The sequence below is a fragment of the Phyllostomus hastatus genome, unplaced genomic scaffold (assembly GCF_019186645.2).
Source record: "Phyllostomus hastatus isolate PE091 unplaced genomic scaffold, TTU_PhHast_1.1 phas_contig_524, whole genome shotgun sequence".
Classification (NCBI taxonomy): domain Eukaryota; kingdom Metazoa; phylum Chordata; class Mammalia; order Chiroptera; family Phyllostomidae; genus Phyllostomus; species Phyllostomus hastatus.
Window position 1 is genome coordinate 6,242,238 of NW_025333900.1, and position 13,395 is coordinate 6,255,632.

The 13,395-nt window shown below is 39.7% G+C and overlaps 1 protein-coding gene and 1 pseudogene across 1 annotated transcript in view; both read left to right on the forward strand.

The window, feature by feature from the left end:
- CAP2 (cyclase associated actin cytoskeleton regulatory protein 2) overlaps positions 1 to 13,395 on the forward strand; it is a 141,086-nt gene that overhangs the window by 92,764 nt on the left and 34,927 nt on the right. Inside the window, exons 5-7 of the mRNA XM_045847188.1 lie at positions 8,779 to 8,922; positions 9,251 to 9,336; positions 12,927 to 13,032. Of these exons, the coding sequence (XP_045703144.1) occupies positions 8,779 to 8,922; positions 9,251 to 9,336; positions 12,927 to 13,032 (336 nt within the window). The remainder of the gene's footprint in view (positions 1 to 8,778; positions 8,923 to 9,250; positions 9,337 to 12,926; positions 13,033 to 13,395) is intronic.
- LOC123823950 lies at positions 3,163 to 4,300 on the forward strand (annotated as a pseudogene).

A 13,395-nucleotide genomic window follows, 5' to 3' on the forward strand; every position in this document is an offset into this window, starting at 1 on the left:
ATTTTCTTTCAGGGAGGCACCTTCCAGAATAAAAGAAACATGAGTGATAAATTTAAAAAAAATCTGAGTGAGACTTATGTAAAATTAACAGATCTGAACTCATTCCAAAGCCTGCTAGCTTTTAGATGTGCCTGAGGAGCCATCGACAATGCATCCCATTGAAAAAACCCAGGGTGCCTCTTAAATGTATCTCCTTCTATCAGTGGAAAGTCCTTTTGCTGTGTTAATGGACATCACCACAATTCAACCAGTGTTTATTGAGTACGCCTAATATATGCTTAATGCTTAAACAGATGGAAGTACCTCTAATAACCTCCTCATTTGCTTTTCATGTGACATCCCACACAATCAGCCTTGATGGAAATCACACCATAACTCTAATGTTCTCTCTCTCTCTGTTTTTGATTCCAGCTGTGAAAGTTCAGGATGAGCTGGAGAATGTAAGCCTACTTTAAAGTACAGGAGAAATCTATAATATAAAAGCTGTACTATTTATTAAAGTTGTGCAAATAGCTATTAAACTTAGTTCTCTTGGCATTGCTTTCTTTTTTTTAATGAAGACGATTCTTCACGAAATTGCCAAACTAAGGCAGAAGGAAACTTTCTCAATCTTTATAATGCTTTCATCAGATAACCATGTAAAATATCTCCCAGAGTACTCTGTCTCCTCAGACTTTGGAGTTTGTTCTTGAGAAGTCAGAGATAAACAAATATGGCCTTAATAAATCTATCTAACATTGTAAATACACCGTTTCTGGTTCTTTTTCCCTTTGGGGCAATAGGCCAGGTTTCACCAACAATTCAGATATTCTGGCCTTTCTCAAAAATGTCATTGCACCCTGGCTGGGTGGCTCAACTGGTGGGAGTGTCATCCCCTGCACCAAAAGGTTGTGGGTTCGATCCCCAGTCAGGGCCCATACTTAGGTCATGGGTTCAATCCCAGTTGTGGGTGTGTATGGGAGGCAACTGATTGATGTTTCTTTCTCACATTGATGTTTCTCTCTTTCATTCTCTCTCTCTCTCTCTCCCTTCCTCTCTCTCTAAAATCAGTAAACATATCCTCTGGTAAGGATTTTTTTAATGTCATTACATCAAGAATATTATGTCTTGGCAAACTGTTGCAGAAAATTAAGCTGTTTTTCAGTAATCTTGCCATAATTATATCATCACCTGCCTCCTGGGAAAGCTGATAATACATCTTTGACTAGGTGTTGAATTTAGACTAAAAAGAATCTCATGCGGAAAGAAATGTTTGCCTTCTCAAGAGAAGATCCTGGGGAGGGGAATTAAACCTGACTTTTGGCAGCCATCAGCGAGCAAGCATGGCAGAGTGGTGTTTGGGGCAGGAATATTTACAGGGTTTTGTTTGCTTTATTGCCGTTAAGGGTTTGGGGTGTTTGTTTGCTTTTCCTGTATTGGCTTTCCACCCTTATATGAGTTTGCTCAGGCTGCCAGCACAAAGCACCACAGACTGAAGGAGGAGTGGGGATCAGGGGCTCTTAAATAACAGAAATTTGTTTTCTCCCAGTTCTGCAGACTGGAAGTTTGAGATCAAGGCATCAGCAGGTTTCACCTGAAGCCTCTCTCCTTGGCTCATAGTTGGCTATCTTCTGGTGTCTTCCCTCTGCTCATGACTGTGTCCTAATCACCTCTTCATGTAAGGACACTCACTGGCTAAGAGTTCACCCTAATGATCTCCTTTTAATTTAATTACCTCTTTAAAGGCTCTAACCGGCAAATGCAATCACATTCTGAGGTAACGGGAATTAGGACTTCAACACAGGAATTTGTAAAGAACACAATTCGGCCTGTAACAGCCCTGATTCAGGGTCCTCTGGCCGAATCTGTAAGATCTTGTCTCTATGCCGGTTAGAAGGGAAAGTGAGAAGGTGAGAAACATGAATTTTTCACAAGCTCTGTCTGGCAGCTGCAGGAACATTTTTTGGTTTTCCCCTCCAACATGGAAGAATTAAAAAGTTCACTGAGAACTTTGAGCACACTTTGCTTTCTTTCCCTACACTTCTTTTTGTTTCTCCCAAGTAAAAACCCACCTCTGTCCATATGCATATTTCAATTAGGAAGTCACTCTCCTTGTGTTTGCCTATCAATGACAGGAAAGAGCTGGTCAGTGCATCTTGTCAATGAGAGCCTTTTCAATGGGCAGACACCTTGGAGATCACCCACAATGTACCTAACAATGTACCAGTACAGACATGTTCTCTCATTTACTCCTCAGAGCAGCCCTGGGAGGTGGGTGCCATTATAGAAACTGTTTTGCCAACGTGATCATGGAATTATAGACACGTTTGGTAATTTGTGGAAAGTCCTGCAGCTTAGTGCCCTGGGGCGCAAGGACGTGAACCCAAGTGGTCTCATTCTAGAACTGAGCCCTTAATCTCTTCACAATACCTTTTCCTAATGCTACTGACATAGAAGAAACCTGTGTGTAGAAAGCTAACTGTATTTCTCTGAGTATCCAATAGAGTCATCTTCAGGCCTCACAGAAGGCCTGGATTCTAGCTCCAGCTCTACCAGCTCTTGCTAGCTGATCCTGACTTAGTAAAGTAACCTCCCTGAGCTTGCATCCCAATTATGTAAAATGGGAGAATTGTATTAGATCCACATTTCCTAAACTTCTAGATTGAAATTCATAGGAAGATATACACTATTTTGCAGCCCAGCATGCACACACTCACTCACTCGTGCACTGTATACTTGAAACAAATGTTCATAAAACACTCACCCTTACTACATGTGAAGGCCTTTTAATATTTTTTATTTATTCTATTTTTTTAATACTGGTGTGACCTACTCAGTTCAGTCTGTCAGAAGCTAAACTAGAGGACCCACTTTAGATTCCTGTAATTCTAAAACTCTGTTAGCCTACATGGATTTTATCTGGAGCCCCTCTTACTTTAAATACACAGTCATCAGAAAAATGCAAATTAAAGCCGCAATGAAATACCACCTTACACCTGTAAGAATGGCATCATCAATAAATCAGCAAATAAGTGTTGGCAAGGATGCAGAGAAAAGGGACCCCTGGTGCACTGTAGATGGGAATGCAGATTGGTATAGCCACTGTGGAAAACAGTATATGAAGGGTCCTCAAAAAATTTAAAATATCTCACCCAATGACTTGCAGGTGGGGGGCACCGCAGCATGGATGCCCAGAGGCAGGTAATCAACTTCAACTTTAGGCCAGCTGACTTGAGGCAGGGGGTAGGGGCAGGGGAGTTGAGGCAGCAGGCTGCAAAACTGCTATGCTCAGTATTGTTAGAGATACAAAAAGAATTATTAGACTACAAAGGCACTGAGATTAGTGTTCTTAAAATGAGCCACAGGTCATCAGATTTTGCTAAGATTCTTAACAGCACAGAAAATTGTGTTCAGAAATTGCTAGCTGTTCCAGACAACTACAAGGAGATTTTTGTGCCAGGAGGTGGCTCTGGCCAGTTCAGTGCTGTCCCTTTAAGCCTAATGGGCCCAAAAGCAGGAAGGTGTGCTTTGTGGTGACAGAGCTTGGTCAGCTAAAGAAGAAGCCAAGAAGTTTGGAACTGTGAACATCACCCATTCTAAACTTGGGAGTTGTACAAAAATTCTAGACCCAGCACCTGGACCCTCAGCCGTGATGCCTCCTATGTGTATTACTATGCCCACGAGACCATGCATGGTGTGGGGTTTGACTTTATCTCTGGTGTCAAGGGAGCAGTGCTGGTTTGTGACATGTCTTTAAACCTCCTATTCCAAGCCAGTGAACATTTCCAAGTTGGGTGTGATTTTTGCTGGTGCAGAGAACAATGGCTCTGCAGGGGTCATGGTGATATGGTGATCATCTGCAGGGCTTCACCCTCAGAGAGTGCCTCCCAGGCCTGGAGCTCAAACTCCTTATACAGTACACCTCCCTGCAGTAGCATCTACGACATGGTCTTGGTCCTAGAATGAATTATGAACAATGTCAGTGCAGCAGCCATGGACAGGCTTGCTCCATCAAATCACAAATGATTTATGATATCATTGATAATTCTCAGGGATTCTATATATGTCCAATGGAGTCCCAGAATAGAAGCAAAATGAATATTCCATTCCACATTGGTAATGCCAAAGGAGACGATGCTTTAGAAGAAAGGTTTCTCGATAAAAGCTCATTTTTGTTTGTTTGCTTGTTTTGTTTACCTCCAGATAAACCTGTTGGCTAAATATAATCTCCCTGAAAGGGCATAGGTCTGTGGGAGGCATCCAGGCCTCTCAGTGCAATGCGGTCACCATCGAGGATATTCAGAGCTGGCAGCCTTCATGAAGAATTTTTTTGGAGATGCGTCAGCTGTGAACACATCCTAACCAACATATATTCTAACTTTGAACAATGTCCAAAATTTAAAGTAACTTCACAATGGCTTCAAAAACTTAAACATGGTATTTTCCTCAAAGAAATGTGCTTATTATAGAATCTTCTCTCTTTTTTTCCCCAAAGAACAGCAAAACATCCCACAGCTCTGCAAAGCTAGTGGGATTAAACAGTGCCTTAATTTTGACTTGAATTGAAAGCATTTTTAAAAACCTTCCCTTAGCTTTTCTAATGATTCCAGCTTATTTTGTCTTTGCTGCTACTTTTACTAGCTAGATCTCAGTATCCAGACTTGCTTGTGTACTCAATTAGGCAAATGCAGTCAATGTTTCTGGAGGCGCACAAACATGCAGCAGAGAGAGTGAATGGGGTCCTCTTGGTGCTAAATCTTGATCCTTTCCAAAATGACAGTGGTGGGGACTCCTGGGTTGGAGAGCTGTTCACTCAGGTCAACAATGACCATGTGTCACTTTACAAGGTTTAGAAGTCACCTGATTAATTTTACTTTCAGTGGGTAGAGAGAAGTGTGTGGCCAGAGTGATGCTGTGAGCTCTGGAAGATGCTTGCTGAAGAGTCTTTCCCCCTATTGTTTAAACAAGTTCAATCCTAAAGCATCAAAAAAAATTCAGATTAGAACTAGTGTGACCCAGCATCCTACTTCTGGGTACTTATCTGAAGAAATCCAAAACACTAATTTGAAAATATAAGCATACGTATGTCCAATGCAGGGTTATTTTCAATAGCCAAGACATGGAAGCAACCTAGGTGTCCATCAATAGACAACTGGATAAAAAAGATGTGGCACATATGTACAATGGAATATTACTCAGCCATAACAAAGAATGAAATCTTACCATTTACAACAACATGGACGGATACAGGGGTGTCCAACCTTCTGGTGTCTCTGGGCCACACTGGAAGAAGAGTTGTATTGGGCCACACATTGAAAAGATTGTGACACTTAAACACACAAAAAAATCTCATAATGTTTTAAGTAAATTTACAGTTTTATGTTGGGCTGCATTCACAGCCATCCTGAGCCACACGCAGCCTCAGGCTGCAGGTTGGACACCCCTGAGATGGTATTATGCTGAGTGAAACAAATCAGACAGAGAGAGACACTATATGATTTTTATTTACACATGAAATCTAAAGAAAAAATAAATGAACAAACAAAATAGATACAGACTTAATAGATACAGAGAAGACTGATGGTTGCCAAATTTGAAGGGGATTGGAGGACTGGGCAGTTACAAAATAGTCCTAGGGAGGTAAAGTACAACACAGGGAATATAGTAGACATGTTGTACTAACTACATGTGGTGTCAGGTGGATGCCAGACTAGTGGGGGATCACTTCATAAGTTATAAAATGTCTAACCACTATGCTGTACACCTGAAATAAATATCGAATGTCAGCTGTAATTGAATAATTTAAAAATGTAAATGCATAGTCATTTATTTGAAGTAAATGAATATTACATATTACAGGGAACATCTGTTTTACCTCCAGTCTGAGCTAATTGCATAGCAGTAATAATAATAATGGTGATGATAATAATCACTTCCACTTACTGCATATCTTCCATGCGCTAGAGGACTAATATGCTGTATCTCCTATAGTTTATATAAGTGTTATTATCTCTGATTTAAAAATAAGGAGACCAAGGCTCAGATTAAGTAATTTGTTTAAGGCCACATAGGTAGCAAGTGGCAGAGGTGAGTGGTGAATTAAGGTCATTCTAATTCCAAAGCCCTCACGTACAACGTTTCTTCTATGGGAGGGTATGTACAGGAGTCAAGCAGGAAAGGTCTGGAAGCTGCAGCAGCTGAACATAACTATGCCCCTACTGGTTTGCTGTCCCTAGTGGAGACAACTTTGGGGGTATTAAGGTGCCACCGTCTGTAGCATTAATTAACATCTTACCTGGGGAATTTTTCCAACATCCCCCAACCCATGTCACTTCCAGATCAGTTAAATCAGAGTCTCTAGGGTGGGACCCAGGCCTCTGTTGCTAAAAGCCCCCAAGTGGTTTTGATATGTAGCCAAGGGAACCTTTGCTGTGAAGTCTTGGTTAAAAAATTAAAGGACTTTAGTGCCTTTTCTATTGTATTTCCTGCAAACAAGATTTAAAGGCCTCTTCAACTGCTTTTACAATGCTGAAATAAAAGACTGTTGCTATTTCTTTGGAGCATATACACACAAATTTCAGGTAACCTTGTATCTGGTCTTCAAAACTAGAGAAAGTAGAGACAAGCACCTATCTCTGTGATACTTCAAAAGTCAGCTCACATGATTGTTTTTGGATTTTTAAATCTTTTCTTTTATATTTCAATTATAGCTGACATACATTATTGTATCAGTTTCAGGTGTACTGACCAGTAATTATACATTACATAACATACTAAGTGATCATCCCTATATACCTCACACTCATATGACACCATGCGCAGTTATTAAAATATTATTGACTACAGTCCCATGACTATTACATCCCTATGGTTATTCTGTAACAACCCAGTTGTACTTCTTAACCCCTTCACCTTTCTCATCTATTCCCCCAACCTCCCTTCAGTCTGGCAACCATCAAAATGTTATCTGTATCTATGAGTCCGTTTCTGTTCTGCTTATTTGTTTTTTAGATTCAATTATTGATAGATATGTATTTTTGCCATTTTATTGTCCATATTTTTTTTCTTCTTAAAGAAGACCCTTTGACATTTCATATAATAATGGTTTGGTGATAATGAACTTCTTTAGCTTTTTCTTATCTGGGAATCTCTTTATCTGCCCTTCAGTTCTAAATGATATTGCTAAATGACTTGCTAGGTAGAGCAATCTTGGCTATAGGTCCCTGCTTTTCATCACTTTGCCTATTTCTTGCCAATCCCTTCTGGCCTGCAAAGTTTTTTATAAGAAATCAGCTGACAGTCTTAAAGGAGCTCCTTTGTAGGTAACTAGCTGCTTTTCTCTTGCTGTTTTTAAGATTCTCTCTTGGTTGTTAACCTTTGGCATTTTAACTATGATGTGTCTTAGAGTGAGACTCTTTGGGTTCATCTTGTTTGGGACTCTCTGTGCTTCCTGGGCTTACATGTCTATTTCCTTCACCAAGTTAAGGAAGTTTTTTGTCATTATTGTTTCAAATAGGTTTTCAATTTCTTGCTCTCCCTCTTCTTCTTCTGGAACCCCCATGATGCCAATGTTGGTATGCTTAAAGTTGTCCTGAAGGCTCTTTATATTACCCTCATTTTTTGGATTCCTTTTTCTTTGTGTTGTTCTGATTGGATGTTTTTTGCTTCCTTATATTCAAAGTCATTGATTTGATTCTCAGCTTCATCTACTCTACTGTTAATTTCCCTGTAAAATATTCTTCATCTCAGTTAGTGTTTCCTTCATTTCTGACTGGTTATTTTTTATGCTGTTGATGTTCTCACTAAATTTAATGAGCATCCTTATAACCATTGTATTGAACTCTGCATCTAGTAGATCACTTGTCTCCATTTTGTTTAGTTCTTTTCGTGGAATTTTATTCTGTTCTTACATTTGGCTCATATGTCTTTGTCTCCTCATTTTGGCAGCCTCCCTGTGTTTGTTCCTATGTATTATGTAGAGCTGCTGCATCTCCCAGGCTTGGTACAGTAGTAGGTGTCCTAATGTAGTAGGTGTCCTATAGGGCACAGCATTCAACTCAATTTCAGGCAGTTCTGAATGGTAGTTGTTCTGTAGACTAGTTATAATTTTTATGTGGTTGTGGGATGAGGTGAGTATTGCATTTACCTCTGCTGCCATCTTAACCAGAAGTCAATCATTTTGAAAGTCATTTTTTGTATGGCTAGAGAAGCCAGTTATTGAATTAATCAGAAGTAGTCATAGGCCAGGTTGACCTAGGACATTGTAGAAAAAAACAAACCAGACTTTAAGGTAACTATAAATATTATAAGCCATCATACTTTCTTAAAAAGAGCTTCAATGAAATATTTCTGCTTTTTGGCATGGATTGTGGTAACTCTGATAAAAGCAAAGACCCTCTTTCACATCATTTTCCCACAGGAATAAAAAGCTGCCTTTTTACTAACCTCTCACCCACCCTGATTTTAGACTTGTGTTACTATAGCATGTTATCTATGCATTCCATTTGAAAACACAACTGATCCACTCTCAATTTCACTCTGTTCCATGCATGATTCTCTAAAATAGGGCTGTATCATATACTGGGGTTTTTCCATGTCTCAGGAGACATTAATTGTTGTCAAAACTATGTGTAATTTTCATAGTTTAGAGAATGAATATATAGTATTATCATAACAGAAAAAAACATTCTATTGTGAAAACCACCAGCAAATGGCGAGTCCTGACCACATCTTAGGCCACCATGGAGGCAAGCTGCTTCTGTCCTGTCCTTAGTAACAGTGCTCAATGCTTGCTTACAGAATGACGTGACTGCACTTCTGAAACCAATATCGGAAAAGATCCAGGAAATCCAAACTTTCAGAGAGAAGAACCGAGGCAGCACAATGTTTAACCATCTCTCAGCCGTCAGTGAAAGCATCCCGGCCCTTGGGTGGATAGCTGTGGTGAGTCCGGATGGAGTGTCGCCACTGCACCTCGTCACATTTTTGGAGTGTGTAGGAGAATCCATGGCTCCTTTCAGGTTCCTTCATCATCCCTCTGTTACACTGAAGGCAGAGTCTGTGCAGGCTGACTTGTGCTCTTTCTTATGCTGTTTGAAGTTCAGTGCTTTGTGTTCTAATATGTGAAAGTGTTTCATCAATCTTTACAGAGCAAGATTTGACTTTAACTTTCAAGTCAACATCTCCATTGCTTTTCTTCTTCTTTAAGGCATTTTCTTTCTTATCCTATTTTTTTTCCTTCTATTCTTGGGTGATGGTCCTGTTCTCTCAGTCCCCCAAACCCGGTCCTTATGTCAAGGAGATGAATGATGCTGCCACCTTTTACACTAACAGGGTTTTAAAGGACTACAAACACAGGTATGTACCTTCTTTTACTGACCAAGTTTTCAGTTAATTGCTTGTTAGACATTTGTCCCTAATATTTATATAATTGACTACTGATTCCTTTCAAGAGCTATTAACAAATTTACTATAAATGTTAATGAAAAAGCATATCTTTGCAAGAAAAGCAAAATGGAAAGTGTTTTAGAAGTTCTGCCTCAGTTTTCTTGTACTGAATAAACTCTCCCACTTGAATGCACGTTATCTGTTACATATTCCCACATTAATGCCAGAGCTCTGTGATGATTTGTGATAGACCAGCCCCATATGGTCACAAAACTTTTACAGTGATCAAAATAGAGTTGGTGGGTGAGCAGAGAGATGAAAGGAGAAATCAGAAAATGAAGTATAAATAAAGAACAGAAATGAGATGAGACAATAAACCAGGCCAATGAGGGGGAAAGCAGAGATTGTGGTGAGATTGAAATACAAAAGGCATTTATAAGAATAGCACTCAGAGGGCTGTTGGAAGAACAGAAGAGTCTGAACCAATGGGTTTGCCTATAGAATCAGCTTTTAAATTTTAACCGTTGCTTTCTAAACCCAAATCATTGATCTTAGGCCTAAATTAGGGTTAAAATGGAAAATGGGACCAAATGGAAAGACACCAGAGCTGAATATACATGAAAATGTCTCCTTAACTACAGTGCTACCTTCATATAGTCTTTCTGTGTCAGGCAAAGAGGTCTTGTAGCTTTTAAGAAGGACAGATTTAGGAGACATTAAGTGTGCCTTTTTCTTCTTTCAGTCCATGGGAACTTCAGATACATTAATTATACCCAATAATAGACCACCTGCCCCCAGAGAACTGTGACCAAGGCAATGGTGCCCAATGATACAACTACAAATGTTGCCATGTTGTATAGAGACTACGGAATTGTGCAATATGAATGAGAAAAGGCATCAAAAATGCAAGATGCCTACTCTTCTCACATAAAAATCACAGTTCAGGAACCTATTTTGTTATGAAATCTGGACATAATAATTATGTTGGCATGAACCTACACCCATAGTGACTTCCACATCATAAAAGGTCTTCTGTACTGAGTCTTTTTTTCAGGACTGGACACTTTAGGCACCACCTTGGTCTTGCCTTTTTGCATGTCACCTTGGGGGCCATTTTTTGCTTTATCTCTGGTCATCAGCTCCTGGCCTCCTCCCAGTCCCTACCTGACTGTATGTTGGGCCATGGATGTGAGTGATTCTCTTTAGGTGGCAGCATAACCAGGAGGGTTCTGGTTTTCTGCTTCTTTTTTTTTTTGGTAGAGCCCAGTGTTTGCCCCTCGATGCCAGCTATGCAGTACAAAATGTACTTCTGGCAGCATCGACAACTCAATTACACTTAGTGGATCACCTGAACACTATCATATGCCAGGGAAACGCAGCCAGACATGTGGATTCACTCACTTCACTTCACTTCCAGAAATTGTCAGATCAGTTCCAAGTCACTGGTCAAACTTCCAGGGGTGGTAACCAGTCAGAAGCAGAACACTGCACACCACTCACAGTACACCCACTTTCGGGTGCACCCAAGCCAGCTGGGCCTTCACTCTGTGAGCTCAGGGCTGCTGAAGAACATTGCAGTCCTTTGTCCCTCGTGCTGCTCACCTGCAGGCAGGCCGTAGGTAGAGGAGTTGAGCCGTAGGTAGAGGAGGCTTCCTTGTGGTTAAAATGAAAGTGCTGTGGGCAGTCCAGTCCTTACAATTGGCTTGACTGGTTGTTTAGCTCTTTTTCAGTAAATGAATACAGTAAGTTAATTACTTTGACATTGGCCCCTGTGAGTCATAATTATTAAAATCACAGGCCCCTGCCATAGCTTCTTCCAAGGTAAACAAAAACTGAGGATGGGCTTGTAGCTCCTGAGGTGTTGTTGGGGTCCTCCCTACTGCGTTGTCTGGTAGAGACTGACTTCAGGCTAGAAGACATCATATTGTTATTCCTTATCACAAGTTTTGCTAGAACTTTCTTCAAATCAAAAATCATGCTATAATAGTTAAATAAAAAATGAATTTGCCTATCCATGTTTGGACTTCATTGCTTGTTAAACTTTTTAAATAGATACGTGTAACCTGCTATTTCTAAAATATCTATAGACATGTGTTCTATGTACATACACATATGTACATATGCACACATATGTACCAAAGAACCATATAAATGTGTACATTACATTGAAGTGATTTTAGTACTCGAACAACTGCTGTTGTACATGTCATCTCCTATGTGCAGGGCACTGTACTGAGACCCTCACACACCCCATAGGATAAGGAAACTGATATGAGAGACATATGAAGCTACATTTGGCCTTTTAGGGTTTGACTGTAAAAATATAAGAAAGTAAAAATGAGGTTTTTCACAGGTTTGATTAATAAAACAGTAAATCTTAAAATATAGAACAAAACCACACTCACATGTTTCATCTTCGAGGGGTAGATAATTATGACTTCAGTTCCCAACTTCACTTTTTCTTAAACCCATGACTTAACACGATGGGATTCTAAACGTGGTGGTATTTCTCACTGAGCTTTTCAAGGAGAACAAAATGGAATGCATCCAGAGAAAAGTCACTGGTGACAAGAGCTTTGGTAATAGAGATTTCCTTCAGTGACTGTCTTCAGATGAATGGCCCAGGCTCATGATTAAGTTTTTGTTAACTGAGACTTCATCATTTTCTCATTTACCATGAATTCATGCAAAGTGGAAAAAAATGTGTGGGTGGAATTATCCAAAGGAAATGCAACTATTTTTGCCTATCTACAAGTTTACTATTTCTAACAGTCGTCTCAATCCTGTATGTTAATCCTGTTGTAAAAGGTAAGCATTTACTACATCTTGGTTCAGCAAAATTGGGATAAAAATGATAATACCCTGCCTCGTTTGCATTGCCATTATAAATATCAAGTTAAAGTAACTTAAGTGAATATTACCTTTAGAAATAGGGAATGATACCCATTTGTAGAAAATCATTTTTCTCGTAATAGCAACATCCTTACCACTCCAAAATTGTCCAATTTGGTTATACTTCAACCAAATAATTCAACCAAATTATTAGAAAACAAGCCAAAGGACTTTTTCTTTTCAATACCATTCTCTTTCCTGAAAACATTGTTTTTCATCATGCATTAGAAGCAGTACAGAAAGAAAGGGTCACCTCCCCACAGTCATCTGCCCACTAGAGGTGACATGAGGACCCACGACCTAAACTGGTGTGGTTCTGTGGGGTCCCCCTGTGGTCCTCTCTGCTCCACATCTGGAGCTCAGGGCACTCAGCTCCCCTTGGGAGAGACCTGAATCGCCTTTCTTTCAAGGCTCTCTTTGGAATCAGTTCACAGTGACTGGACTAGAAAGACAATTGCTCCAGGGTCATCCAGCCTTAGTAACTGGATTACCATGTGTCTCCCTATTTTTTTTAATCTGATTTTGATCCTAACTCCATTCTTTTCCACTCTCTTTTATAACAGAGAAATTTACAACATGTGGGTTGGCAGAATTCATAGTTGAACATTGTTTTAAAATCTGATTTTAAATCCTAACTCCACTCTCTTCCACTCTCTTTTATAACAAAGCGATTTACGCCATGTGGATTGGGTGAAGTCATATTTGAACATTTGGAGTGAGCTTCAAGCATACATCAAGGAACACCACACCACAGGCCTTACTTGGAGCAAAACAGTAAGTACCAAGCCCTCTTCACCTGAAAAACAGAGCACCATAAAACTATTCACTCCCAGTAGCCTACTCATCTCACACTTTCAAAGTTACCTTAAGGAAAGCATAAGATAAAATATACATATAGAAACTGTTTATGACAATGTCATCTATCATGGGACAATCTGGAAACTGCCTCCATGACATGCAGGAAGAAAGTGGTAAAGGTGTCCATGGTAAGAACATTTGACAACCATTAAAAATAACATGATAATTACATGGGAATTTAGTGATAGCCAGTTTAGTGATAGAGTGCAAAAGTTTATGAGTAAAATGACATCTATGTGAAGAAACTGATAAAAATGGAAGGAAACAGGAAGCTTTGAA